The sequence below is a fragment of the Stenella coeruleoalba genome, assembly GCF_951394435.1.
Source record: "Stenella coeruleoalba genome assembly, chromosome: 1".
NCBI classification, from domain to species: Eukaryota; Metazoa; Chordata; class Mammalia; order Artiodactyla; family Delphinidae; genus Stenella; species Stenella coeruleoalba.
In genome coordinates this window covers 20,772,643-20,799,481 of record NC_137169.1, presented here as the reverse complement: position 1 = coordinate 20,799,481, position 26,839 = coordinate 20,772,643, and the positions used below count along the sequence as shown (strand labels likewise).

Sequence of the window (26,839 nt, the reverse complement as noted above, 5' to 3'; positions counted from 1 at the left end):
GGCCAAGGCTCGGGCAGCAGGCAACAAAGCAGGAGAGAAAAAGGGCAGGTGAGAGAAAGCTCAGCAGGGACAGAAAGCCAGGACACAGTGTTAGTGATCAAGGGCCCCTGCACACCAGGACACCACCCGAAGGGGCCCCAGCACCTCGGAGCAGGTGCGCATCCTCTCCCCGACCTCGCTCTTCACCTCCTGCTCCAGCTGGGGAGCTGCCCTGTGCGAAGCCACTTCCTCAGTCCAGAGTGGGGCTGGGCTTCTAGACCTGCCCCAACACCCCGGCCCTTCTGCTTAGGGGGGAGTCCTGGGGGCCCCACCACGGCCAGCACACACACCACACCACACACCAGACAGATGAACGGGCTCCGTGGGGGTGGCGAGGCATGCGATGAGGAGGAAACAGTGTGTGAGGGGAGCAGGCGGTGCTGGCTGACAGGGAGATACAGTCTTACCAGCTAACCCTCTGCAAAGAGGCCTGTTAGCTCCCCTCAGGCTGTGCAGGAGATGGCAAAATCCTGACAGGTGTCCTGGGGGAGATACCAGAGGTGGGCCAGCGTTACGAGCTGTCTGGCCGGGCCCTGCTGCCCAGGCGGGGGCGGGGGCCAGGGAGGCTCTGGCTCTCAAACTGGAATCCACTGCCTTATAAACATTTTCTTAGCTGAGCAGTCCCTGGGGGTCAGCATGGAAAGACAGCAAGGAGGAAGAACTCAGGGGTCTCCAAGCCCCCAAGGCAGGGGAAGGTAGAGGCGACAAAGAAGAGACAGGATGGCCTTTTCTTACACGCCTGCGGGGGCCTAGCTGCAGCCCCCTCTGCTCAGCCTCCAGCAGACAGACTCCAGCCAGGGGAGAATGTTAGCTAGGTCACTGGGCTGCCTGCCTTCTTTCTGTCTCCCCAGGAAAGACCAAGTTTGGCTGGAAGAACAGAGAGCTGCCAGTTGGGGCCTCAGCAAAGAAAGAGCAAACAAAAACCAAACCAAAGCAAATCAATTCTTAAAAACAAAAATTTTATTACAAGCAGGAACAAAGAATACTGGCTTAAATAAAAGGCAGGTAGGAGTCCCCTCCTCTAGCCAGCTTCCTCCCCACCCCCACTGCCACGGCAGCATGGCCCAGGGTCCTGAGGCTGGGGCGAAGCTGCTTCTCCCAGAGGGAACCCCTTGCAGCTGCCACCTCTCAGCTGCCTGTGACCCACTAGCCTCTGCAGCAAGGAAGGACAAGATGCGAGGACTTCCTATGTCACTTTCCAAGGGCTTCAGCCCACTTAAAGGGCCAAGGAAGGAGACAGAGGGACAATTTCCTATCTATTTTGACAAGAAACTAAAACTCCCAGGAGAGGAGGGACATCCTCTAAGTTTCTGACCCAGATTTAGGCCAACCTTCACTCGTCTCTCGGCCCACCCTGTTCCTTCCTTTTCTCTGGAGGGAGGCCTCCAGTTGGCCGACTCCCCATACTCTAGCCCCTGGCACTGGGTCCCATACTCAGACCTTGGAGGAAGGAGTGTGGCATGCAGGCTGGCAGCCACTCCCCACAGCCATTACCCCATCCACCTGACCAGGCCCCAGCCTGTCTGGGCAGGTCCCAGCTGGAAGCCTGACCTGGGGGCTGGGCGCTGAGTCCCAGCCACTGTTTGTCTGAAGTCCTTGGAGGAGGGGAAGATAGGAAGATGAGGCTGAACTGCCGCAGGAGCCCAGGGGTCTCCTGTGCCCAATGCACACACTCCCTGTGCCCATGGTTCAGGCTGCTCCCGCTGTTGCCACCACCAGCTGACACCCAAGGGGGACAGTGGCGAGTGAGGCAGCCCAGGGGGTGTGGGGGAGTGGGAGCCAACCACATTCATACACGGGCACGCGAGCGCACACACACATACACACACACACTCACTCACTCACGGCCAGAAGGTCTCTTGTAATAAACTTATTAAAACCAAGTTGCCTTCTGATAACCCTTAACCTGGCACTACACAGATAGCAATGTGGCTGACTTCATTTTTCTTCTTCCATTTAAAAAAGGCTATGTAGAAAAGAGGTCTATAAAATTGTGCAAAATCCCCAGCATTAATAATAAACCCATTTCAAGTATTGCCAGCATGAGTATAAGCTGCCCATCCCCAGACCTGACTTGGGAGGAAGGTGAGGGGCCAGGCTGGGCCCCTGGAGAACCGTCCGTGGGCAGAGAGAGGGCCCGGCCCCCGCTTCCTAGTGTGCTGCCCAGGAATCATGCAGGAGCTGAGGTCTCGGGTGCCTGGCTCCGGTTTGGCTTCCTCTGACACAGGCTACCCCTGCCACCCCCAGCTCTGCCCTCTCTACCTGGAGCCCCAGCTCTAGTCTACTGGCCAACTCCATACAAAAACAAAAATGGAAGAAAGAACAATGGCTATCACAAAAAGAATGAAGGAGACCACAGACCAAAGCAGACCACAGAAGCATCCTCTCCGACAGCCTGCTGTCCAGAGCCGATTGCTCCTCCGTCCTGCTTCACCCCTTGGACCCCGGCCCAGCAGGGCCCAGCAGCTCTCCCACCTCGGAGGCATCACACTCAGTCCGCACCCTCACTCGCACGGGGCACGGCTCAGAGGCACGGCAGAGGCTTGGCGTGGTCCCCTGGGCGGCCTCAGGAGCCCTGGCCTCTCTCTCCTGTCACTCCTGCCACTGATCAGCTGGGGGAATTTGGCACCCAAGACCGTGGGAACCTGGTTTAGGGAGCAGAGGGTACAGCCATGGCACAGTGTGGGGAAAGCCACGCAGGGTGGGAAATAAATACGAAAAGACTTAAAAAGTCTTTGGCGGCTCTGCTTCCCTTCGGGTGAAATGGGGAGGGTCCTGGCAGGTGTGGAGGGCGGCAGGTGAGTGCGGAGGGGCATACAGGCCAGCAGGTGGCAAGTACTGAGCCCGGCTCAGGGGTGGCCTCCTACCATGCTGGCATCAGGCTTGGCTCTGCAGGCTGGCTCGTCGCTTCTGATGGGCGAGGGCAACACGGTGTCAGACTGCACAAATCCCCTCCGGTCAATCAGGCTTTCAAAATACAAGGTGGGGGGACACATGAGGCCCTGCCTGACACCAGAGCTCCAGGCCGGGGGCTGGATGGCAGGGTCCTTCTCCCAGTCGAGGAAAGACCCAGCCCTAGAAAGGCTGAGGAAAGGGGAGCTGCGCTCCAGTGGGCGGCTCAAGACCCTTCCCTTCCGGAAGGGCCCTCTCTGTACTCTGGACACTTGGCTTTTGGCCACAGATTTTATCCACTATTAATTCAAACTGTCCAGCGTTCTGTCGGGCTCCCAGGCTGCAGGTAAGGGGAAGAGCAAGGATGAAAGGGCATTGGGAGATGGTGCAATTCCTACTGTCCTTTCCCCGGGGGCAGGATCGGAGAGAAGCATATTGGATATTGAGCAGGAGAAGGTGGGGATGGTGTTGGGAAGTCTTACCAGCCTCCCTCCCCCGCCCCCACAGTGCCCAATTTAACTCCGGAGCTGGACATCTAGCGCCCCCTGGTGTCAAGACAGAGGGGGCGCTTCCCAGCAGGGCTGAGCCACCAGGGCTCTCCTCTGCCAGGAGGAAGACGGAGGCCCCACCCAGTCCAGCCTTCAGCACCAGAAAGGCAGCCTCACTCTAGCATGGACAATACATTAATTGTGGTTATCCCTGGGGAGTAGGATTACATGTGATGTACAACACTCTTGTTAGTATTTTGTACTTCATTTTTTTCTACAATGATCGCACGGGATTACAAGTTAAAACTCTACAGAATTCCTTTATGTGACAAGTGTCCTGAGTGCACCCAGCAGGGGATGGTGGACAGAGGGCATCTGTGGTGTGGGGAGAGGTCTGCTGATTCCAGAACCTCTTTCAGAGGAACAGACTCACAGGGCCACCCCCCACTGGCCTGGCCAGGCCAGGCCCTATGACCTTTCCCCTGTGCCCCCTGGCTTACCTGGGAGGTAGGGGGCCGCAGAGCACAGCACAGCAGTTAGTGATAACACTTTTATGGCTGTAGGGATTGACAGAGGCCTCACCGCTCCTCTTGTTGGACCACGAGCCTTTGATCTGCAAGCAGGAAGGAGCTCTGGGTCAGGTACCTCCCTTCATTTCACTTGTTCTAGAGGCTGGGGAAGATCAGCAAATTCTGAAACCAATTCTGGCTAGTCTATTGCAGGGAACATGCCCTTAACCCAGGCCATTCAGTGAGGATGTGGGGGACTGCTGGATGTTGGGGGGCACCCAGAAGAGGAGGCGCTAACCAAGACAGAAGACAGAGCAGAGCCAAAGAGAAGCCTCCAAAGGAGACTTTGTGGGTGCATCCTTCCTTCTCTGTCCAGCCACCCAAGAGGGAGGACAGTGCAAGGGCACAGGGCTCAGGCTGACCTGGCCGTGAACTCTGGCTCTGCCACAGACTTGCTGCATGACCCTGGACAGATCACCACTTCTGAGTCTCAGTCCTCATTTGAAACATAGGGAACTCTCTGGTAACACTGTTAGATGAAATCTTGCCCATCTCTAGCTCTGTGAAGCTGGCTATCAAAGGCCTTAAGGAGATTAGCAGTAAAGGATACTGGCTTGAGTTTAACCTAGAGTTTTCCAAACTTATTTGGCCATGACATCCCTTTTTGCTTAACCCCTAGTATGATCCTACAGAAACAGCCCCCAGGAAATCACCTTGGGAGAAGCTGGCTGACATCATTTCTGCTCTGTACCAATCACCCAGCATGTGATACCCTATTGGGCATGTTAAGTTTCGTTTCCCCGAAAGACAGGCTGAGGTCAAGAAATGTATTTTCTGTTGGTCAATGGGCCTCTGAGCAGTATCAGATGGTGGCCCTGGAACAGATGCTCTCATTTGCTTTTTTGTTGTTTGGAAGGATGGTGGGGCAGGGGGGTGGGCGGTCAGGTCTGGCCCAGGGCTGGGCACACAGTGGGTGCTCAGACAATGCTTGTTGGTAGACATCTACAAGGCAGCAGGTCAGGAGGTAGATGGAGCTTCACATTTCTGTCCTGGCCGGCGTCCTCAACAAGGATGCCTCAGAGAGCCCCAGGACACCCTGAGAACAGGCACATCGCTGCTGTCTACAAGGGCAGTGCGGTGGGCACGGCGAGCTTGTGAGTGCAACCCTGGCTCTGTCCCTTTCCAGCTGGGCGACCTGGGGCAAGTCACTCAGCCATCATATGAAGAAAAGGCATCCTCGTTCCTTCTGCTTCAGAGCTGGCAAAAGGACCCAAAGAGATGACAGAAACTGAAAGAACTCTGGAAATGGTCATGAGCTGGCCAACTGGAATGACGGTTATGGCGTGAGCGTTGCTCCAGCGGGGCTGGGGAGAAAGCAACCTCGGGACCCCGGGAGCCAGCACCGAGGGGGCCTCGGAAGCCTGCACAGGGTCTCCCGGGGCCCAGCCCTGAACACTGGAAGGAGACGTCAGGTCACCTCACGTCTCCACCCGCATTTCCCTGGCAGTCTGAAAGGCAGGGCTGCGCTGCGGCTGCTCCAGGCTCCCTCAGCCCTGCCTCCATCCTGGGATCGGGCCCAGGGATGACGTGTTGCTCCAGCCTTACTCACGTCTTCATTAGTTGTCAGGTTGGAGGCGACGAGGTAAGTGTGAAACCCTGAGAGGCCCAGGATGGACCAGATGGAGAAGAAGCAGATCACCAACTCCAGCACGGTGAGCAGCGCAGTCAAGGAGGCACACGGACACTGGGGCCGGGAGCCTCCCTGTGCCTGGAAGCTGGCCTCGCCAGCCTCTCTCACCCATCCTTCCGTGGAGCCACTTCCCCAGAAAGGATCTAACTTTGTAAGCTTTCCGTGATCTCAGATCACCTCCTGGGCCCCAAGCAGGGTGTGGGAGCACCCCAAGGGCAGGACGAGCCCAGGGTGATGGATGGTAGAGGGAACTGAGGATTCCAAACACCAGAACTGCGGACACGGCATGGTCCAGGGAGCTTGGTGTCTTAAGGAAGGACAGGGACTGTGGCCCTGAGAGCTCTCGGCCATCCCAGCTCCACAACAGCCCATTCAGAATCGGCTCCAGCCTGGGGCTGAACAGAAGCAGCTAGTAGACTGGATTCTAGAGCGTGAACATCAGCTCTGGTCCATTCCCCTGTTTACGGGATGAGGTGCGGGGACCCGCCCCAGTGAAGGGGCCTCGGGTCCCACCAGGGCTCCCCCTTGCCAACAAAGGATATCTCGCTGGTGTCTCCTTCAGAGTGGAGAGGAAGTTGCTTCCCTGAGAGCCTGGGGAGGAAGAGACAGGAGAGGGCACGGCTCAAGGGAGAGTGACCACAGTCCCTTGACCTGGCCAAGCTTGCTGGCCCGGGCCGCCCGCTTGCCCCTGCCCGCACTCCCACCATCATCCCCAACTCACGCAGCGTCAGGTGGGTGACCACGCAGGCGAAGATGAAGGCCGTCAGGAATGAGAGGGAAAGAATGAACGCATAGAAGAAGCGGTAGTTCCGTTTCCCCACACAGTTGCCCACCCAGGGGCAGTGATGGTCAAACCGTTCTGGAAGGGCCAGGGAGATGGGTTAGGGCCACCCTGGCCCACAACCGGCAGGGGTGTTAGAGGCCCCTCGCAGCTCCACCCCTTCGCTCTCTCCACACGTGACGCTCGGTTCCTCGACACTCCCGGCCTCTGGTCCTTCACCTGCCAGTTCCCGTAATTCTTCCTTCTTGTCTCAGCTGCAAGGCCACTTCCTTGAGAAAGTCTCCCCCAACCCCAGACAAGGTGAGGCCCCTGTTATCTGCCTTGTTGCCACGGCATTTATCCTTTGCTGCACTTTGCCCACGTGTGTTTATATATTTATTTACAATTGGTGGGCTGGCCTGTAACCCCTATTCGATTGTGAGCCCCATGAGAGGGCCTGAGCTGCATCCCAGGGTCTGGCAGTCAGTGTCTGGTACAAAGAAGAGCCACAAAAAGTACCTGTCACCTGGCCTACGATCCCAGACCCATGCCAACAACCAATGACCCCTGTCCCTTGCTCTAGAATAGAGGACCAATGAGGGGCTGGGCCGCGACGTAACTTGTGGAGAACCGGCATCGGAGGCCTAGTCAGAGGGCTGAGCTCACACCAGTACTATGTCCCTGGGGGTGGGGTCACACCCAGACCAGTGAGGAAAGTCCCCTGTGGGAATGTGGGTCACAAGCCTGTCGCAGGCCTCACACCCAGGCAAGGGCCCTTCACGGTGTGGGGGGGGTGGGACAGATTCTCGGGGATGAATGACGCCCACTGAGTCACCCACTTCACTTCCTGCTGTCTGGGTGTTCCCCACTGTTCTCTCGCTCAGGGAGTACTGAGCTAGCGTGATGAGCTCTCCGCCCTGGGGACCGGGCACAGTCAACGTGGCTCAGCTCACCTGGGTCCTCTGCATAGCCTTTCCCTTACAACACCCTCCCAGGGGCGCACCCTGGGTCCCCATCAGAGCTGCCAGACCTCTGGAGAGCAGGGAAAGGGGACAAAACAGCCTCTGGCTCCCCAGCAACCACTGCAGTTGTGGGTCAGGAGCTTAGCTTCCAAGCCTGGCTATGTCCTCTCCACCCCACCAGCTTAAACTCCTCTGTTCCCGGATTCTTGTCCCTCTAAATTCTGGGAATCAGGTCAAAGTCTTTCGGTATAGCTGGCCCTGGGCCACATATCTAGAATGTCATTGCTCTAGTCTCTGGCTCCTTGGAACCTGGACCTACTGAGGACCAGGCCAAGGCCTGGAAGAAGGGTTCAGGGCATCTCTGTGTCTGCCCCACACTTCAGAGCTGGGGGAAGGAATCCACTAATCCTGCGCTGAAGGCAAGGTACCACTGGTCACATTCGGAGCCCCCGCTCCACAGCCCCTCCTCAGTCACAGCAAATCTAGGTGAACCAGACTTCCTGCCCAGCCCTGGATACTTCAGACACCCCCCGGCCCCCATGAGCGACTCCCCTGTCTGCAAGGCTCCATCCCTCTCAGGGCTCCCACTTACCCACACAGTTGTCGCAGACACTGCAGTGTGAGGTCCGGGGCGGCCGAAACATCTTGCAGGTGAAGCAGTACTTCAGCTTCACCACCTGCCCATTGATCATCACCTCCCGGGTCCGAGGGGGTGGCCGGTACGTGGAACTGCCTGTGTTGTCTGAGACGGGGACAAGAGACAGATGGGGGATGGCCAAGCCCAGAGCCGGGAGCCGCAGCACGGGGGGAAGCCAGTGCTGCCTGGCCGGGACAAAAGAAGCTTTAGGGAAGCTGTTTCTGGGGAACAAACATTAGGGCAAAATCCCTAAGTGGGGGACAAATCTCAAGAGCTGCTGCCACCTACCGAAACTTGCTATGCGCCAAGCGCCGCGCTGAAGCTTCACACACCTGCTCGCGTGCCACTCTAAGGAGGGCTATCAGAAAGGGAGACCAAGGAAGCCTTCGCGAGGTTTATCTGCATCTGAACAAGCCTGGATCTAAGTTCTGGTTTCCAGGAGGTTCAGGAGACAGAGGGACAGAGGACACAGTGAGAGTAAAGCTATGAAGAAACAATCAGATCCAGAATGGGGGACATCTACGAGACCACTGGCCTGCTCTCTAACAGAAGTCAATGTCAATACTGTACATCAACTATAGTTCAATTAAAAAAAAATTTTTTTAAGTCGATGTCACTTACAAAAGGAGAAGGGAGATGGTTCTAAATTAAAAGAGATTTAAGAGATATAAACCAATACAATGCTTGGTCCTAGACTGGATCCTGTTTCCAAAAACAAAACACAGCAACAAAAGAGATTTGGAGGGTGATGGGGGACAAATGACTATAGATTAGAAATTTGGGAACTATTAATTTTCCTAGATGTGATAATGGAATTGTCATTATGAGGAGGCTATCCTTAACTCTTGGAGATACATATTGAAGTATTGATGGGTTAGGTGTCTATGATGTATATAATTTATTATGAAATGGCTTAATAAGAATTATGTGTGTGGGTGTGTGGGTGTGTGTATCACACAAATAACTAATCTAGACAGTGAATGTATAGGAATTTGTTGTATTAATTCTTCCAACTTTTCTGAATGTTAGAAATTTTTCATAATAAAAATTTTAAGAGAAAAAAGAAATACAGAGCTATATGATATTCATGGATTGGCAGAGACTCAATATTAAAAAAGGATTTATTCTCCCTAAATTAATCTGTAGATTCAACATAATCCCAGTCAGGATATTTTTGGTGTGTGGAAATTGACAAACTCATTCTAAAATTCACATGGCAATCAAAGGGCCAAGAATAGCCAAGGCACTCTTGAAGAACAAAGCTAAAGGTCTTATACCACAGGACATCAACACTTATGATAAAGCCTTAGCACGTAAGACATCCTGGTTTGGGTACAAGGGTAGAAACGCTGACCAATGGAACAGAACAGAGACTCCAGACATGAACATGTACATGTTCGTGCGGTTCACGACAAAGGTAACATTGCAGTGCCAAGAGGGAAGATGGGGGCTTCCCTGGTGGTGCAGTGGTTGAGAATCCGCCTGCCAATGCAGGGGACACGGGTTTGAGCCCTGGTCCAGGAAGATCCCACATGCCGCGGAGCAACTAAGCCCGTGCGCCACAACTACTAAGCCTGCGCTCTAGAGCCCGCGAGCCACAACTACTGAAGCCCACGTGCCACAACTACTGAAGCCCGCATGCCTAGAGCCCGCGCTCCGCAGCAAGAGAAGACACCGCAATGAGAAGCCCACGCACCGCAATGAAGAGTAGCCCCCACTCGCCACAACTAGAGAAAAGCCCGCGCGCAGCAACAAAGACCCAAAGCAGCCATAAATAAATAAATAAATTTACTTTAAAAAAAAGGAAGGAAGATGGTCTCCCAGTAAACAGTGCGGGGTCCACTGGATACACAAATGGGGGTAAAAACATATCTGCGCCCCTGCCTCCCACTAAATACAAATTCAATTCCAGATGGCCTGCAGCTCGCAATACGAACGTTCTGGATTAAAAAAAAAGAAAAAGAAAAATAGAGCAACCTCGTGACTCTGGAGTAGACAAAGATTTCTTAAACAAGACACAAAGGGACTACTCATAAAAGAGCAATATGATAAACAGCATTTTATCAAAATTAAGAACTTCTGTTCATCTAAAGAGATCATCAAGAGAATGAAAAGATGACCTTCAGAGTTGTATTTGCAGTATGTTTATCTGACAAAGGACAAAGGCTGCGTATCCAGAATATGTAAAGAATTCCTATGAGTCAGTAAGAAAAAGTCAGACAACTGAATTCGAACGTGGACAAAAGATTCAAACAGGCATTTCATAAAAGAAGGTGGTCAAATGGCCAACAGACACATGAAAAAGTGCTCATACCTGTTAAGTCATCGGGGAAATGGAAATTAAAACCACAATATATTACCAGCACATATGCACCAGAATGGCTAAAATTGAAAAAAAGAAACAAAAAACCACACACACACACACACACACACACACACATCTCTCAAGTGTTGGCAGAAATGTAAAGCAGCTAGAAATCTCATATGACCACTCTGGACAACTGTTCTGCACTAACTACCAAAGCTCAGCACACGCAACCCAGCAATCCCACTCGTAGGTGTTTTCCCAGCAGAAATGCGCATGAACTGACGTGCACCAAAGACAAGTACAAGACTGTTCCAAAAACAATTCTCAAAATAGCCAAAATCTGGAACTACCCAAACACCCATCAATAGTAGAATGGATTAAAAAAAAAAGAAATTGCAGTATATTCATACAATGGCATTCTATACAGCAATGAGAATGAATGATCCTTAATTACACACGGCAATATGAATGACTCTCACAAACGTTGTGTAAAGTGAAAAATACCCATAGACGTAAGAGCACAAAATGTTCACAAACAGATAAAAGTAATCTATGGTGTTAAAAGTCAGGATCGTGGTTATCCTTGGGGGCGGGGGCTGACAGAGACCGGAAAGGGGCACAAGGGGGGCTCCTGGGACACCACTGTTTCTTGATCTGGGTGCTAATTACGTGTGTGTTCCAACCGTGAACCCTCAACAAACAGAACACTTACGAGCTGTACACTTTCAGCAAGCCTGTTATACTTCAGTAAAAATCTGAGAAAAAGGAAAAAGAAAGTAACTTGTCCGACGTCACAAGGTGGGTAGGCCGGCAGAGCAGGAAGCTGAACTTAGATCTGCCATATGCAAAACCCACAATTCTACCCACAGAGCCTCTTGGTCCCCCAGGCCACGGAAGACCAGCGTTCCCCAGAACAGTGGCTTCTCCCCAGACAGAATCCCGAGAGTCACACAGGGCTGCCTGGGATCCCCAGCCCTCGGCTATGTTCCCAGACATCATTTCCACTGGATTGAGTCCCAGATAACATCTCCAGTTTGGCCACTTGCCCCCGACGATTACTTACTGAGTGCCTAGCGTGTGCCAGGCACTATTCTAGGCACTTGGCATGCATCAGTGAAGCGGATTCTGTCTCACGTTCCTAGCTCCCAGAGACTTTTGCTAGGCTGTTTCACCACCACTTCGACGGTAGCACGTTTAAAATGGAACTAAGCAGCTAAGCATCTCTTCCTTAGCAATGGCAGCACGGTCAAGGCAGGGGGTTTGAGGCCAATGGACAGACTCCGAAACCTGGTTTTGCCACTGACTGTGTGCGAGGTTGCAGTCCAATGAACTTTTCTGAGCCTCAGTTTTCTCATCTATAAAATGTGTATAACAGGTAGAATGGGACACGAGTCCTAGCTCCACCTTTTACCAGCTGGGTTTCTCTTGATGATGCCATTTGCTAGATGTGTGACAAGGCAAATCACTTAACCTCTCTGTGCCTGTTTCCTCGATCACCGAAATGGGGATAAGAAGAGTACTCACCTCATAAAGATGCTGCGAGGGTTAAATGAGTTAATACGTGTGAAGTGGCGCAAAGTAGATGCTTAGGAAGTGTGCACTGTTACTGCCAGCTCACAGAACTACTGAGAGGAAGAAGGGAAAGGGAACAGGTCACTGCGTGCCACTGTATGCTGGCCACGTGGCGTATATTCTCCTCTTCAGTCCTGATAACACCCCAGGAGGTAAAGTGATCGTCATCATCTCCAGGTTACAGTTAAGGAGCCTTTTCAGTGAGGCTAGTGACTCGTTCAAGGCCACACAGTGGCCGAATCAGGACGTGAACCCAAGCTCCCAAGGCTTGGGCTTGAGGTCTTCTTGTAAATTTTGAAGTGTCATGAGTGTTATTTTTCCCTGTCTAGTTCCTTATTTCTGCGGATGGCACAATCCAAGGGCCGAAAGGAACCTCAAAGAGCATATAACACAGCCCCGGGCACACAGCAGATACCTGACAAATGTCCCTTCACTGACTGCCTCTGTTCTAACTCCTTCAGTTTACAAATGAGAAAAGAGGGCCAGAGAGGTCAGGGGATTTGTCCGAGGTCACGCAGCCAGTAAGGCAGAGGCAGGGGAACCCAGTTTGAAGGCTCCTCGCAGACTCTTCCTTCTCCCTCATCCATGCCTGGCCAGTTGCTAGGTCTGGTCAGGTTTTTCCTTCATCACCTGTCACTCTCTCCACTCCCAACACCCTAACCCAGGCCAGGCCCGTATCACCAAACAGCTTCCCCAGAAGACTACCTGCTCCCAGACCCTCTGCCTTTCCACCCGCCTTGTACACACTGTCACATTCCTCTAAATAACCCCTCGTGAGTCACTTCCCAGCTCAGAAACCCTTCACTGGCCTCCCCTAAAAAACAGGATAAAGGCAAACAACTTGTCCTGATGTTAGGACCCTCCACAGTTGGGCTCAACCTCCATTCCCAGCATTTCTCCCACTACTCTGCCCCAGCTTCCTGCCCCTGTTCCTGAGCCCAGCCTCCCTTCTCTCTGCACACCAGGACTCACCGGGCCTTGTCAGCAGCCTCCCTGACCACAGGAGCCTCGGGGCTGTCGGACCTCACACACAGCACAGAACACACTCTCTGCTCCGTGCCGAGCTGGGACAGGACTGCTGTGTGTGTACACTGTCTCTCCAACTGGACCCTACACTGCTTGAGGGCAAGGACAGTGGGATAAACAGGCAGTCCTGGGCCTATCAACTACGAGGCAGCAGGCAAAGAGGAGAGATACAGGCAGGCCTGGAGTTCGAATCCTGACTCTTGAGACTTCCCTGGTGACGCTGTGGTTAAGAATCCGCCTGCCAATGAAGGGGACATGGGTTCGAGCCCTGGTCCAGGAAGATCCCACACGCCGCAGAGCAACTAAGCCCGTGCGCCACAACTACTGAGGCTGCACTCTAGAGCCTGTGAGCTACAACTACTGAGCCCACAAGCCACAACTACTGAAGTCGTGTGCCTACAGCCCGTGCTCCGCAACAACAGAAGCCACCGCAATGAGAAGCCCGCGCACCGCAACGAAGAGTAGCCCCTGCTCGCTGCAACTAGAGAAAGCCCACGCGCAGCAAGGAAGACCCAACGCAGCCAAAAATAAATAAATGAGTTTTTTTAAAAAGTGGAACTTAATTGAACAAGAAAAAAAGAAAAGAAATAGTACACATAAGGGAACTGACACTTGGTGAGTACTTACTAGTAGCTGTTTTCATGAGGGGCAGCAAGGCACAGGCTCTGGAGTCTGGAACACTGGGTTCGAATCCTGGTTTTGCTACCCACTTGCTAATTCAGGAAGTCTCTTCACCTCTCTGAGCCTCAGTTTCCTCATCCATAAAATGGAGACAAGACCATCTCACTCTCACGGAGCTGTGGTGAGGGCTGAGTGAGAGGCTGCAAGGCACAGTGCCGGGTTCACAGGAGCCTTAGTCCTGACAAACGGCTCAGGCTGTGACACCCCAGCGTGCAGAACTCCCCAGCTCTTCCCAAAGCTGTTGATGCTACCCCAAACCCAACCCCTAATCCTGCCCCTCGGGCCCTAGGTCCCAGTGCCTGCCCCTGCCCACTGTGGTCTCCCGGCTTGGATACAGGCTTTGGAGCCAGACAGACACTTGGGCGTGAATCTTGGCCCAGTCACTTACTAGCTGTGTGATGTGTGTCAAGTCGGATAACTTCTCTGTGCCCTCATCTGCTAAGCAAATAAAATGGGACATAATCAAATCTACCTCCTAGTGCTGTTAGGAGGGTCAGGCAAGACTTCATCAAGTGGGTTTAGCAAAGTGCCTAGTACCTGGCAACAGCTTAATAAATATTAGCCATTATTATTATTGTTGTCTCTACGAAACACTATATTCCAACAACTGATCTGTAGAAGAGACTTGAGAACACAACCCATCTGTGAGCAAAGGACAGCCACAGACCCTCTTCCGGACTAAGAGAAAAGTTACTGGAACCCTCACTGGAGTCCCAGAGGCCCTCCCAGGGCAGAGGGGTGCCCATGCCTCTCCCCCATGGCAGGGAGAGAACTCCTACCAGTATGTTCTGGCCCCTGGCAGCCAGGCCTCCTCCTCTCTAGAACCCTGAGAAAGAGGAAGTGAGGCTCTGCACACCCAGCTTCCTCGGGCTGCCAGGAGCTGGAGGTAAAGAAGAGGAAAAAGGGCCCAGTGCAAGGGTGCCAGCCAGACTCAGCAACGTCACCAACTGCAGGGCCCCGGATGAGATGGGTCAAAGCAGGCTGTGCAGGGATGCTGCTTCAGGGCTGAGCCCCGCATGCGGTAGGGGAAGACAAGCAGGTGTCCCACTGCTTTTTCTCAGGCCAGACAGTGCTGACCAATAACTACCCTGGTCTCGGCCTCAGAACCCTCCTCAACCCGCTCCTCCCAGCAGCCATTACCAGTGGTAGCTTGTTAGTGCCCAGAGCAAGACCACTTGCCATTCCTGACCACAAGTCTCAAGCCTCTTAAGTTTCAGTAGAGCAAAACCATTTTCAAAGTGCACTGACATTCCCCATCTCACTCGGACAAAAAACGCCCTGGGCTGGGCAACGACGGGACATGTGCCCGCGTTTTACAGACTTCACTCCAACAGTACAAGGTGGGGTTGAAATTAGAACCCTTGTCCTCCAGGGCATTCATTTGTCCATTCTTTCAGACACTAGCACCTATGACGTCAAGATATTGTACAAGGCCCGGGGTGGCAGGTGAGGGAAGTAGTGGGTAAGTACACAGAAATGAGTCGAGTGCGGTTGCTTGGTTACTCAGTTCAGAAAATACTCGTTGAAGAAACGAATGAAGGAGTGGTAATAAGAGATGGTCTCCCTGCCCTCCAGAGCTCTTTCTGGTTCAGGCTCTTCCCCGAGAAGTAAAAAGCGCCTCCAGGTGGGAAACTAGAGCCCCAGGGACATGGTAACGGGGGGAGGCTCCTTCTCGCTGAATGGCTGGGAGGAAGAAATGAATCTCCCACGCCTTCCTCTTGACCAGGGGGCCTGCTTTGGGTATCTTCACCCCAACTCCAGCCCCGAAGAGGCGCAGCCAGGCCCCGAACGGCTGGGACTGTGACTGAAACCCAGGGCTGGCGGGGAGGCCCCTGCGGCTGGCCATGAGCTAGCGAGGAGGCGTTAGTGAGGGGAGGCCGGGGACCTCTACCTGCCCTTCTGGTGTTCCCACCTGTGGAGGAATCAGCTGCAGGGCTGCGGTTGCCCAGCTTCCAGGCTTGAGGTCAGCCTCAGTGGCCAGGCTGTGAATACCGGGTCACTGTGACCCCCACCAGACCATTTCTGTTCATTCGGGAGGTTTATGGAGCCCCTGCCACACACAGGCTTCCTGGCAGGCCTGGGGGTACAGGAAGAGCTCGGCCTGGGGGCAGAGTGCGCAGGAGAGGTGGATAGTTACAGAGTCAGCACAGGAGGCACGGTGAGTCAAGTGTGGTGACTCTGGGGCCAGTGTGATCTCACTGAGAAACCCGGCCTGGCCACTTGTTAGCTTGTGATTTTGAGGAAGTTGCTCCACCTCTCTGAGCCTCAGTTTCTTCACTGGGTAATAACAGCGTCAACCCTGTTGACGATGGCGCCAATGAGAGATGTAAAGGCGTAACCCGCAGCTGGCCAATGAATGGCGTCACCGGTGTCTGTACTCAACCCGCCTTGAGGAGACAGAGTGGAATATGTCAGGAGCGGGCAAGAGGCAGCATTCAAGAAAGCAACGAGATGAAGCAGCGCTGCAGCTGGGTGGGACAGACTGAGACCTTGGGCTCATGGGGGCCAGGGGCGGGCACGGTAGCAGAGGGGGCCCCGTGGGTCAAGGCATCCGCATGCAGTGTGGCTGGGGCACCGGGGAGTGGAGTGAGACGACGAGGGAAGGGTGGGCACCGGGGAGTGGAGTGAGACGACGAGGGAAAGGTGGGCCGGAGCCTCCTTCATCCTGCAGGCGAGTGCGCCTCCGAGGATGAGCTTTCAGGAGGGTGGGAAATGGGTTGTTTCCTGGCCATGACACTAAGCAGCACTGAATCACATGATGAGAAAGTCACTCCCTTTTCAATTCTCTTTCGAGTCTCGACTCCATCCAGGGGAAAGTGTCAACTTTTAACACCGAATACCTGTGACCCTTACAGGCCTCAAGGTGACTGCTTTCCACAGGCGATGTAACCACCAAGAATTCTGTAACATTGTCATGCTTTTGTTCTTATGATTATCTTCTATTTAGAGCAAGTGGCTTCTGCTAACAGGGCTGATATAAATTTTCCTTGTAAAAACCGTTTAAAAGCAAGCCATGTAAAGGAAAATACTAAAGAAAGGAGGGTACAAGGGGAGACGCAGAAGCGCAAAAATCACCGAGGTTGTACTCCAATGGCCGATCCTCAGGAAACGCTGCTGAGGGTAGTAGGGTGTCACCCAAATCCTGAGCCAGGGAGGGCCAGGTCACATCTGGACCTCGGAGAGACAACTATGACCGAAGGGAGAGAGGACAGGGCCTGGTCAGCAGAGTCCCGAGCCGATCCAGGCGGAAAATGAGGTGTGTCTGCCCGGGGCAGTGGGCTTCAGAAGGAGCAGAGGGGAGATATCCTGGGGGCAGAGAGGATGCAGTTTGTGACCTGCTGTGCGGTGATGGAGGGAGAGGCGGCTTCTGTGTCTGTCGTGTGAGCTGTAACCGTGGCTAGGTGAGTGTCTGTCACTCAGATTCAGGTGTTCCTATGACTTCCCATCAGACCAGGAGCTTCTTGGGGGCAATGTTGCCGCCTCCTCCTACCTCTTTTCCAACGGCCCAGAGCCCACGGGGGAGTCTAGCTGCACGGCTCACCAGCTGACAAGTCAGGAGCTCAGGCCAGGGTGGCCAACCAGCCCTTTTGCCTGCAACTCTGGGGTTCCCCAAGATATGAGGCTTTCAGTGCTAAAACAGGGACAGTTCTGGGCAAACTGTGAAGCGCTGGCCACCCCAGCTGGGACGGTGCTCGCACGGTGGGAGCCCTAGAACCAGATCCCATGGGGCTGGAGCTGCTGGCCTGTGGGGCCACAATGAGAAGGTCACGCTGTCTGCACGGGCCCGGGCCCCAGTAACCAGCACACGTTTATATGGACAGCACCACCCACCTCAGAGCCGGCCCCCGACCTTCTCGAAAACGCTCAGTGACTCCTTTTTAAGAAGGTATGTTTCACCCTGATTAGAAGCCTCCAGTTCAAGTTTAGATTCAAAGACCCCAAAGATGCCATTTTCCAGGCTTGGGAACTGTTCTCAAAGGGGTGTTTCTGACCCTGACACTCAGGGCCCTCAAGACTGCCTCTACGCATCCTCCGGGTTCTCTGAAGCACTCCTGTGTCCTGCCAACATGGCCTGCTCAGCGCCCACGCCTGCCCCCCTCCTTCCCACTCTGTCCTCCGCTTCCTGTCCCATCTGCATGGGGGCTCCCCTCACACACCTTCCTGTGCTTGAACTCCACCCAAACTTTATGGTTTGGCGCCGGGCACCTCTCCAGGAAGCCTCCACACGACCTCCAGGCAGAAGACACCCTGGTTTCTTCAATCCTCTTCCCAAGCCTCCTCTAACCTGTGGCAGCCAGTCAGGCCTTCCACCTTGGACTGGGCTAAGCTGGAAACCACCAGAGGGAGGGTTCACATCAGATTCATATCCCCTCCCCTCCAACCTCCCTGCCTCCTCTCCCTGCAGTCAGGAGTCGGCATACAGAATTAACACATAAACGAGGAAACCTATAAAGCCTGGTTAGGAGAAATTCCAACTGTCTCTCCACCAGTCACCAGGGGACAGCAAGGAGCGCCTCTGTAGAGGCCGGTCCATTCAGCCAACATCGCTGAGCCCTCCACGTGGCGGACAAGGTGAACAAGACACTTACCACCCGGGAAAGTCCGCTGGGTTTGCCTGACAATTCTGTAATGACCACCATGCAGCCCAGGGTCATGGTGGAAGGACAAGGTGCTCTGGGAAGGTGTCCCGAAGGTGTAGCCCACCTGGGGTCACAGAGGCTTCCCAGTCAATGGAACTGAGACCTCAGAAAAAAGAGCGTGTGGCCACGGAAGACTGGGATGTCTCCCTGCCGCCATCTCAGAAGAGAAAGCATACAGCTTGGGGGTCAAGGCTCTGTCTCTGCGCCCCCGATCCCGGCCATGGGATCCCCTCCCTCAGTTTCTGCCTCAGCACAGCCGGGCTGTTGCGAGGATCTGTGGGGATAATGGCCGGGGAGCACCCAGCACAGTCAAGCTCTCCCCAAACACAGGGGATTACTGTTGTCAGTATGACCCAAACAGCTCACAGGAGGCCAGAGGACTCCAGGCAGCCAGACCTCTGAGCCTGGGCTGAGCTGGACAATAATCCTGCCTCACGATTAGCCCCGACCTGGAGAGAGGAGAAACAGGGCTGCCCCGAGCCTCCCCTGCTGCCAGCGGCCGGCCGCTGGGTCAGACCGCAGGAAACTGAAGCAGCAGAGACCAGGAGGCTGGGTGGCGAGTGGCCCAGGGGTGTGAGGGGGAAGGAAGCTGGATGCAGGCAGAGGAAGACGACAACCGAGGGCGTGGCTGAAGACAGGCCAGGGCAGAGGAGAGAGACAAAGAACAGACAAGCGTGGGAGAACATCCTCTCCCCTCCCGCCCGCCCTCCTGAGCTGCTCCAGACCATCGGTGGAATGACTTCCAGGACGGATGCAGCAGGGCTCTGCCACTCACAGGCTGCCAGGGCTCTTCAGAGGCAGCTGGGTATTTATTTAAGTCTGTTTGAAAGCCACCCTGTTAGGGGAAGGAGCCAACCACAGACCGGAAACCCCTGAGGTGTGCGAATCCCCACGTCACTTCTCAGCAGGAAGGAGCTGAGGTGGAGCAAGCTGAGATTAAGGCCGTGGCCGTGGCGCCCAGCCACCCAGGACACCCACTCAGCACTCAGGGAGGCACCAAGGGCCACCTGGGTGCTGGGAACACAGGTCCCTCCTGGCCACGCTGCCCTTCCTGCCGCTTCTCAAACACATCAGTCCGGTCGCCACTCCCGGCTTTTGCTTTTACTACGTTCAGAACGCACATTACTGGCTCATCTCAAGTGCCACCTTCTCCAAAGGGCTCCCCCTGACCGACGCATCTGGACCAGCCCACTCCCCACACCACCGTGCTCTCCCCCAGACACCCACGCAGCTCAACTCCTCATCTCTGCAGGTCTTTGTGTCTTTGCTCGGATGTCACCTCCTTCACAAGGCCTTCCCCACCCCCCTGTTTTCCCCCTATTTAAAATTGTACACCCTCCCCCAGCTCTCACCCTCCTTCCCCCAGCTTCCCTCTTCTCTGTGTCACAGACTAGATATTTAATTGTTAACTGTCTTTCCCCTCCCACCGGAATGTCAGCTCCAAGAAGACAGGGATTATCGTCAGATTTGTTCACTGCTGTATCTAGAAAAGTGCCTGGCACATAGTAGGGGCTCAATAAATGTTTGACGAGTGAATGAATAAGTGTGTTTAAGAGCAGGGACTCTGGTCAGAGTGCCCGGGGTCTCATCCGCGCTCTTCCACTGACTGTGTGACCTTCGACCATTTACTTAACCTCTCTGAGACTCAATTTAATTAATCAGTAAAAGGAGAATAACAACAGTACCTGTCTCACAGGATTACTGGGGGATTAAATATGATCATGCATATAAAGAGGCGAACACAGTGCCTGGGCTCCAGTGAGCACCCAGTACCGTGTGGCTCTCAACACCGGCCCTCACGTGGTAGTGTTTCTCGCTTATTTGCTCATGTGCTTATCCTCTGCTTCCTCCACTCTAGCATCGGCTCCAGCTTGCCCTGCTCACCACGGTACCCCCAGTGCCTAGCACAGTGTGGGAAGAGAAAATCAGGCCTCCTCTCAAATCAAGAAATGCGGAGCTGGGAGACACAGCCACAGCTGGAGTAGGAGCCTCACCGATCTGTTTCTCCAGGGCCGCTGCCTCACAGACGGTGGCCCGGGGCAGGATTCCGGGGTCGGTGAAACTTGTCTGTAGCAGGCAGCTCATGACGAAGAAAAACAGGATGGCAGCAATGATGGGGATGGCGAGGGTCAGCTGGCGGGCCAAGAAGGGACAGCTAGAAAAAGAGAGGGAGAGAGAGATAAGCAGACACTCCAAGGGCTGCCTGGGGCTCAGGGCTACGGCACCAGGCAGGCGCTGTCATCCCATCAAACACCACCACGGCCCTGAACAGAGGCAGATGTATGGTCCCTGGATGAGTGCAGCCCCGCACCCGTCCGTGCCTAGAGCAGACATCACTAATTGATCCTTGTACTTTCTCCCTGAGCCCCTGGCAGATGTGATCAACAGATCCCAGCACTCAACCCCTGCACTTGGCTGCCGCCTCAGATTCCTTCTAAACACAGAGCTTCAGGCAGCCACCACCAATGAACTGGACTGTCACTTGAGATGAATCATCCAGGACAGTGTTCACTCATTTATTCAGTCTCTCCACAAATATTTACTGAGGTCTTCTCTGTGTTAAAGGCAATGACTTCAACAAGCAGCAGGGATAACGGCAGTGAATAAGACAAGAGGCCCCCTGCTCCCTCAATGAGGCTTATGGCCTAGTGAGGAAAACAGACATGTAAACAGAGAACTGCCATGCAGGGCTTGGCATGTTATAATGGGGAAGGGGAAAGTAGTAGAACAGTTAGGAAAGACTGGATGAAGGAGAGACTTCCTAAGCTAGAACCTGAATGAGTAGGGTCAGCCAGGTAAAGGGTGTAGGGGGAAGAGCATGGTCCAGCCACTGCCACTGTCACCCAAGGGTTGGCATCCGGAGTCAGTTCTATCAGGCCCCCTGACCCTAGTGGGCTCCAACAGCCTGTGCACGGGTCTGACGTTGAGGCCCGCCCATACTATTAACCTCCATCCTATGTGGCCTTCCCTCCCAGAGCCAGAGTGGCACCTGATGGGGTGAGGAACTGCTATTTGGGGATGACTGACAGCTGGGAGGCCCGAATCAGCCAACGTCCCAGGAGCTGGCACAGTCGCAGGAGCAAACCCGTGGGCATCTACATGCTGTTGCTGGAGCCTCCATTGTTGGAGGCTCTGGCCTCCAGAGAGGCCCTTCCCTTGAGGAGCAGAGACTGCCAAAACCAAGGGCTCCAAGTGGGCCACGTTCTGCTCCAAACATCTCAGTGGTCCCCAGGTCTGAGCCTCAAACAGTGCTGCGCCCTCTGTGTCACCCACATGACAATTCAACCAGCTCATGTACAACCAGACTTCTTGGGAGATGGAGAAGATTTGCAGAGCCCTCAGGAACACCAAGTCCTGGCCCCTGGTTTTACAGACGGGACTCCAAAGCCCACAGTCAGATCCAAGGTCATCCAGCCAGGCGATGGCAGGATTGGGGTCTCCAAGCCCCCAGCAAATGCTCTGTCCATTTCATTCAAGAAATAAACGTATTTGCTATATTGTATTGCAATGTATTTACTGTATTGAGTGCCTACTACATACCAGGCCCTGTTCTAGGCACTGTGAATACAACAGTGAGAATAAACACCTGTTCTCATGGAGAGAGACAGGCAAGAAGCTAACCAGAAGCATAAGTGTAGTATGTCAGATAGTGGCGAGTGTTTTGGAGAATAAGTCAGGGCAGAGGGGACAGGAGGGAGGGGGCCAGTTTCCTGTATTACAGGCATGGTCAGGGAAGGACAGGAGAAAGTGAGGGAGTGGGCCAGGAAGCTATCTAAAGGAAGGATATTCCAAACCATGCAAAGGCCCTGAGGTCGGAGTATGCAAGGAAGCCAATGTGCCTGGGAGGGAATGCACAGGGGACAGTGGGAGGAGATGGGGACAGAGAGGAAGCCACCACGAGGGCTCTGGCTCTTACCCAGAGAGGCAGGGAATATTCAGATCTGACTTGGAAGTAAAGGGGGCACTCTGGCTGCTGTGTGGGGATGGGAAGCAGGGCAGAAGCTGGGAGGCCTGTGCAAGAAAGCACCAAATCACACATTAGAGAAAATCATTCACAGCAAGAAAGGCCCTAGAGCCACGTTTACCTCTCCCCAGAGCCTTGGGAGAGTGTGAGCACCTCTCGCCCTCCAGGCCCTCGCCAACAGCGTTCCCATACGCCAGGTCCCTCCTCCTCAGGAGGGACCACCCCAGTCCAGGCCCAGGCGAGCTCTCAGCCCAAACCCAAACCCTCCTGCCAACACCACCAGCCCAAGTGAGGAGAAGCAGCAACAAAGACGAGATGATTCACAAGCTCTTCCTGGAACCCAGAAGTCCTCGCTTCCTCCCTCTCTGGGGACAAATCTGTCACCAGTGAAGACATCCCCTCAGCCCAGAGGTTCTGAATTGACCAAATCCCACACTGCAGGGTCACAGGGGCCGGCCCTGCCAAGCACCACTTCCTCCTGCCTCAGCTGCATCCCTGGCTGGGAGGATCTGGTGGAGCCTGAGGGATGCTGGAAAAGGAACTTCCAAAACACCCACGTGGGCCGGCCCAGCGGGGTGGATCTGAAACTCAGCCAAGGGCCATGCTGGATCTGGGGGTTCCCCAGAGTTTCTGCTTGTTAATTATTCTGGAACTTTTTATCCACCCTGAGTCAGAAAGGAAAGGGTGAAAGGGAGAAGCTAATTGGTAGGAAGCCCTCACCTTGCTTCAAGGGGAAACCCAAGGTTGCAGATACATGATCTGTCAGCTGGAAGGGGTACCTGGGGGCCAGTGTCTTGGTGGAAGCCTTATCAAGGCCCTTGGGAAGGACTTTTTGGTGATGACAAGTAACAGCAGCAGCCAGCTTTAAACGCTTATCACCAGCTAAAAGCTTATGTGCATGGATTCCTGCCACCCTCGTGACAACCTGGGGAGGGGGCACTAGTATACACCGCATTTTATAGATGAGGAAACTGGGGTTCTGAGTAGTGAAGTGGTTGCCCCGAAGTCACACACTTGGTGCGTGGTGGAGCTGAGACGTGAACCAGCTCTGCTGGCTGCAGAAATGGAGTTCTGAACCACCTGTAAAATTGAGTAAGACCACAAAGGATGGGTAGAACCAGGAGGGAAAGGTGGGGCTCATGCAGCATGGGTAGGGGTGCGTTTGTGTGTATGTGTGAGTGTGTGTGAAAGGAATCAGGAAGCAGGTGGCTCAAGCTAGAGATCAATGGTAGAGTGGAAAACTTCTGATACAAATATGTGACCCTGGTAAAGTGACAGGCATCCCTTCCTCCATCCATGAAATGGTGACCGCTGTGTGGGCCAATCCTGAGTCACTGGGGATACGAAGAGGTCAAAAAGCCATGGGGGCAAATATGACCTGTCACACGAAAATCCTCTCGACTCTTGAAAAATAACAAGGCACTGCAACTGTCCCTGCCGTGGAACAGGCCAGAAGGTACTCTGGAGTGTTGGGAAGGGAAAGAAAGCCAGGAGGTCAGGAGGTGGGGGGCAGGGGCCTGGGACATGTCTGGGGGGACCAGAGGAGGAGGAGGGAAGGACAGGAAGCTCTGGAGAAACTAAGGAAGGTGCTGGAGAGAAAAGGGGAGGTCTGAGAGGCCCAAAGATATTTGAAGGCCTAGGGTAAGAACGACTGAAGGGAAAGCAAGGGGGGAGGGTCTGAGAGTAGAGAGATGACTAGGGGACCCTAGAGGGGCCCTGGAGGGAACAGGGAAGATGGCCGGGAAATCTGAGGTGGTATATAGCCAAAGGACAAGGAAGAAATTCAGAAGTTGTCTGGAAAGGATATAAAGAAAAGATGCCTCAAGGAGTCAGAAAGAAGCTGGGAACAAGAGATGGTCCAGGGGATAGGTGAGGAGAGGGGAATCTATCTAAGGAGCTGGGGAGGCCTGGGGCAGATTCTGAGAGGGCAGAGAGGATAGGGGTCTTGGAGGGACATGGGAGGGCAGTGATCCTGGCAGAGGTTGGCAAAGGCAGGGTGCCAGGGAAGGATGGGGGTGCTAGGGAGGGGCCAGAGGGGATGGGATGGCTGGCAGGGATGGAGGGGACCAGCTTAGATGGTGATCCCAATTGTCACGGAAGGATGGCGAGTCTGGGAGGGGATCAGAAAGGACAGGTGGGAGATAAGCAAGGAGACTGGAGAGGCCTGAGGGCAGATTCTGAAAGGCGCCAAGGAGAAGCTGGGAAGGGAGGGTGCTTGGCAGGTGCTGGGAAAGGTGGAGGGCCCAGGAGGTGGGAGAGGACGGGGTGCCCAGCAGGGGACCAGAGGAGCTGGAGTGTCCATCAAGGGCTGGGGAAGGTGGGGTGAGCGGCAGGCGGCAAAGGGGATCGGAGGGTATGGGGCGCCTCAGGGGGCGGGGACGCCGCCGAACTCACTCGAAGACGAAGAAGAGGACGGTGGTGGTGAGGATGAGCAGCAGCGTGAGGGCGAAGACGCCGCCGTGGCCGGATAGCATAAGGCGGCCGCCGCAGTAGAAGCGGTTGCGGCCCGGGAACACCTCCCACTTGCGCCGCGGGCGGCGGCCGATGCTCTCGCTGCCACTGCCGCTGCTGCTCCAGCGCGGCGCGGCGGCGGGCGGCGGGGGCCCGGGGCCCGGGCCGGGGGGCGCGGCGGGGCCGGGGCGGCGCGCCCCGGGGGAGGCGGGCGGCGGGGCGGCCCCGGGGCTGATCTGCTGGTATTCGCAGTCCTTCATGCGGTCGGCCGCAGACCTCGGCTCTGCACCCCGCGGGCCGGCCGGGCCGCACCAGGACCGAGGTGGATCGGAGAAGCTGCTAGCGGTGGCTGCGGCTGCGGCGGCGGCGGCGGCGGCGGCGGCGGCGGGGGCGGGGGCGCGCGGCGCTCGCTCGCAGGGGGCGGCCCCATCGCCGCCCCGCCCCGCCCCGCGCGGCCTCCCGCCGCAGCGCCCCCTCCGCCTGGGCCTGGGATGGCGCTCGGGCCCCGCGGCCGGGTCCTGACCCGCTGCAGGGCCCCAACCAATCCCCTGCCGCCCCGATCCCTGCTGCACAATGACGGGGCAGCAGAGGCGCGCTCCAGGACTCTTTCTGTTCTTTTGCAATCAAACCATTTGTTGGGCGTCCGCTGTATTCCGGGCGCCGTGCCGAGCGCCGAGATTCGAGAGGTGGATTTCGTGAACTACTTCTGGCAATCTGTATTTCCAGGGCCAGGCTTCACCCATCTCTGATGACCTACCTACTGGACAGGCATTTTGCGGGGCCAGCAGGGGTGGGGATGGGGATACAATCTGCTTTGAAAGCCAGGGGCCTATTAATTACTGTGTTGAAGTTCAAAGTGTCCAAGGGGTATGTGTGGCACATCCTGTCCTCCCTCACCCAGCTCTGTGACCTGCATCCAGACCCAGGTTTCCTATCACCTAATGCAAGGTTGATGCCACAGGGCCCCAGTGTTTTTTTGTTTGTTTGTTAATTTATTTTATTAATTTATTTTTAGCTGTGTTGGGTCTTCTTTGCTGCGCGTGGGCTTTTTCTGGTTGCAGCGAGCGGGGGCTACTCTTTGTTGCGGTGCGCGGGCCTCTCATTGCGGTGGCTTCTCTTGTTGCGGAGCATGGGCTCTAGGTGCACCGGCTTCAGTAGTTGTGGCTCGCGGGCTCTAGGCGCGCTGGCTCAGTAGTTGTGGCACACGGGCTTAGTTGCTCCACAGCATGTGGGATCTTCCCAGACCAGGGATCGAACCTGTGTCCCCTGCATTGGCAGGTGGATTCTTAAAAACTGAGCCACCAGGGAAGCCCCAGCCCCAGGGTTTTTCAGGAATTCTGGGTGTATTATGTTTCTGTTGCTGTGTAACAAATTACCACAAATTTAGTGACTTAAAACAACACACGTTATATCTCACAGGTTCCAGGTCAGGAGCACTGGGACTGCTTAGCTGAGCCCTTTGCTTAGTCTCAGAAGGCTGCAATGAAGATGTCAGCAAGGCTGCATGCTCATCTGGGGACTCAACTGGGGAAGAAAATACCTGCAAACCCACTCAGGCTTTGTGGGCAGAACTTATTTCCTTGTGACTGTCTGACTGACGGCCTGGCTGTCACCCAGAGGCCTCCCTGAGGTTTCAGAGGCCACCTGCAGTTCCTTGAGGTTACCACAGTTCCTTGCCACGTGGGCTTCTACAACATGGGCTCTTACTTCATCAAGCCCACAAGGAGAATCTCTAGCCCCAGTCTGCTAACACAGAGTTTTACATAACGTAACATATATGTAATGGGAGTGGCAGCCCAATACCTTCACCATATTTTATAGGTTAGAAGCAAATCACAGGTCCCACTTGAACTCAAGAGGATCACACAAAAGTGTGAATACCAGCAGGCAGGAATCACTGAGGCTCACCTTAGGGTCTGTCCACCACACTGGGGTTACTGGAAAACCTAAGGAAAAGTATAGGAAAAGAGAGAGCTGGAGACTAGGATAGGAGAGAGTAAGAAAAGAAGTCAGAATACACGATGCAGAGGGGTAGAAAGACAGCAACAATGACCTCAAGGTTCTGTAATTTTTACACATGACAAAGGCCACAGAACCATGCCCTTAGTGCCAAAGATCCTGGATTTGATGAGCCCCACCTTGGAATGAACCATATTGTGGACTTCCTCCCCTCTTGCTCTTTGGCTGTGGAACAAATCCACAAAACTGGACATACTGGTT

General features: G+C 54.6%; 1 protein-coding gene across 1 annotated transcript; it reads right to left on the bottom strand.

Moving 5' to 3' along the window:
- Positions 1-2,094: 2,094 nt before the first annotated feature.
- ZDHHC18 (zDHHC palmitoyltransferase 18) lies at positions 2,095-24,969 on the bottom strand. Its single transcript, XM_079930320.1, has 8 exons — positions 24,563-24,969; positions 20,199-20,359; positions 7,933-8,082; positions 6,340-6,477; positions 6,161-6,209; positions 5,538-5,640; positions 3,920-4,032; positions 2,095-3,006 (listed from the first exon to the last, which is right to left on the bottom strand). The coding sequence occupies exons 1-8, from the start codon at positions 24,877-24,879 to the stop codon at positions 2,889-2,891; spliced, it is 1,149 nt and encodes a 382-aa protein (XP_079786446.1). The 5' UTR covers positions 24,880-24,969; the 3' UTR covers positions 2,095-2,888.
- Between the last annotated feature and the right edge of the window lie 1,870 nt (positions 24,970-26,839).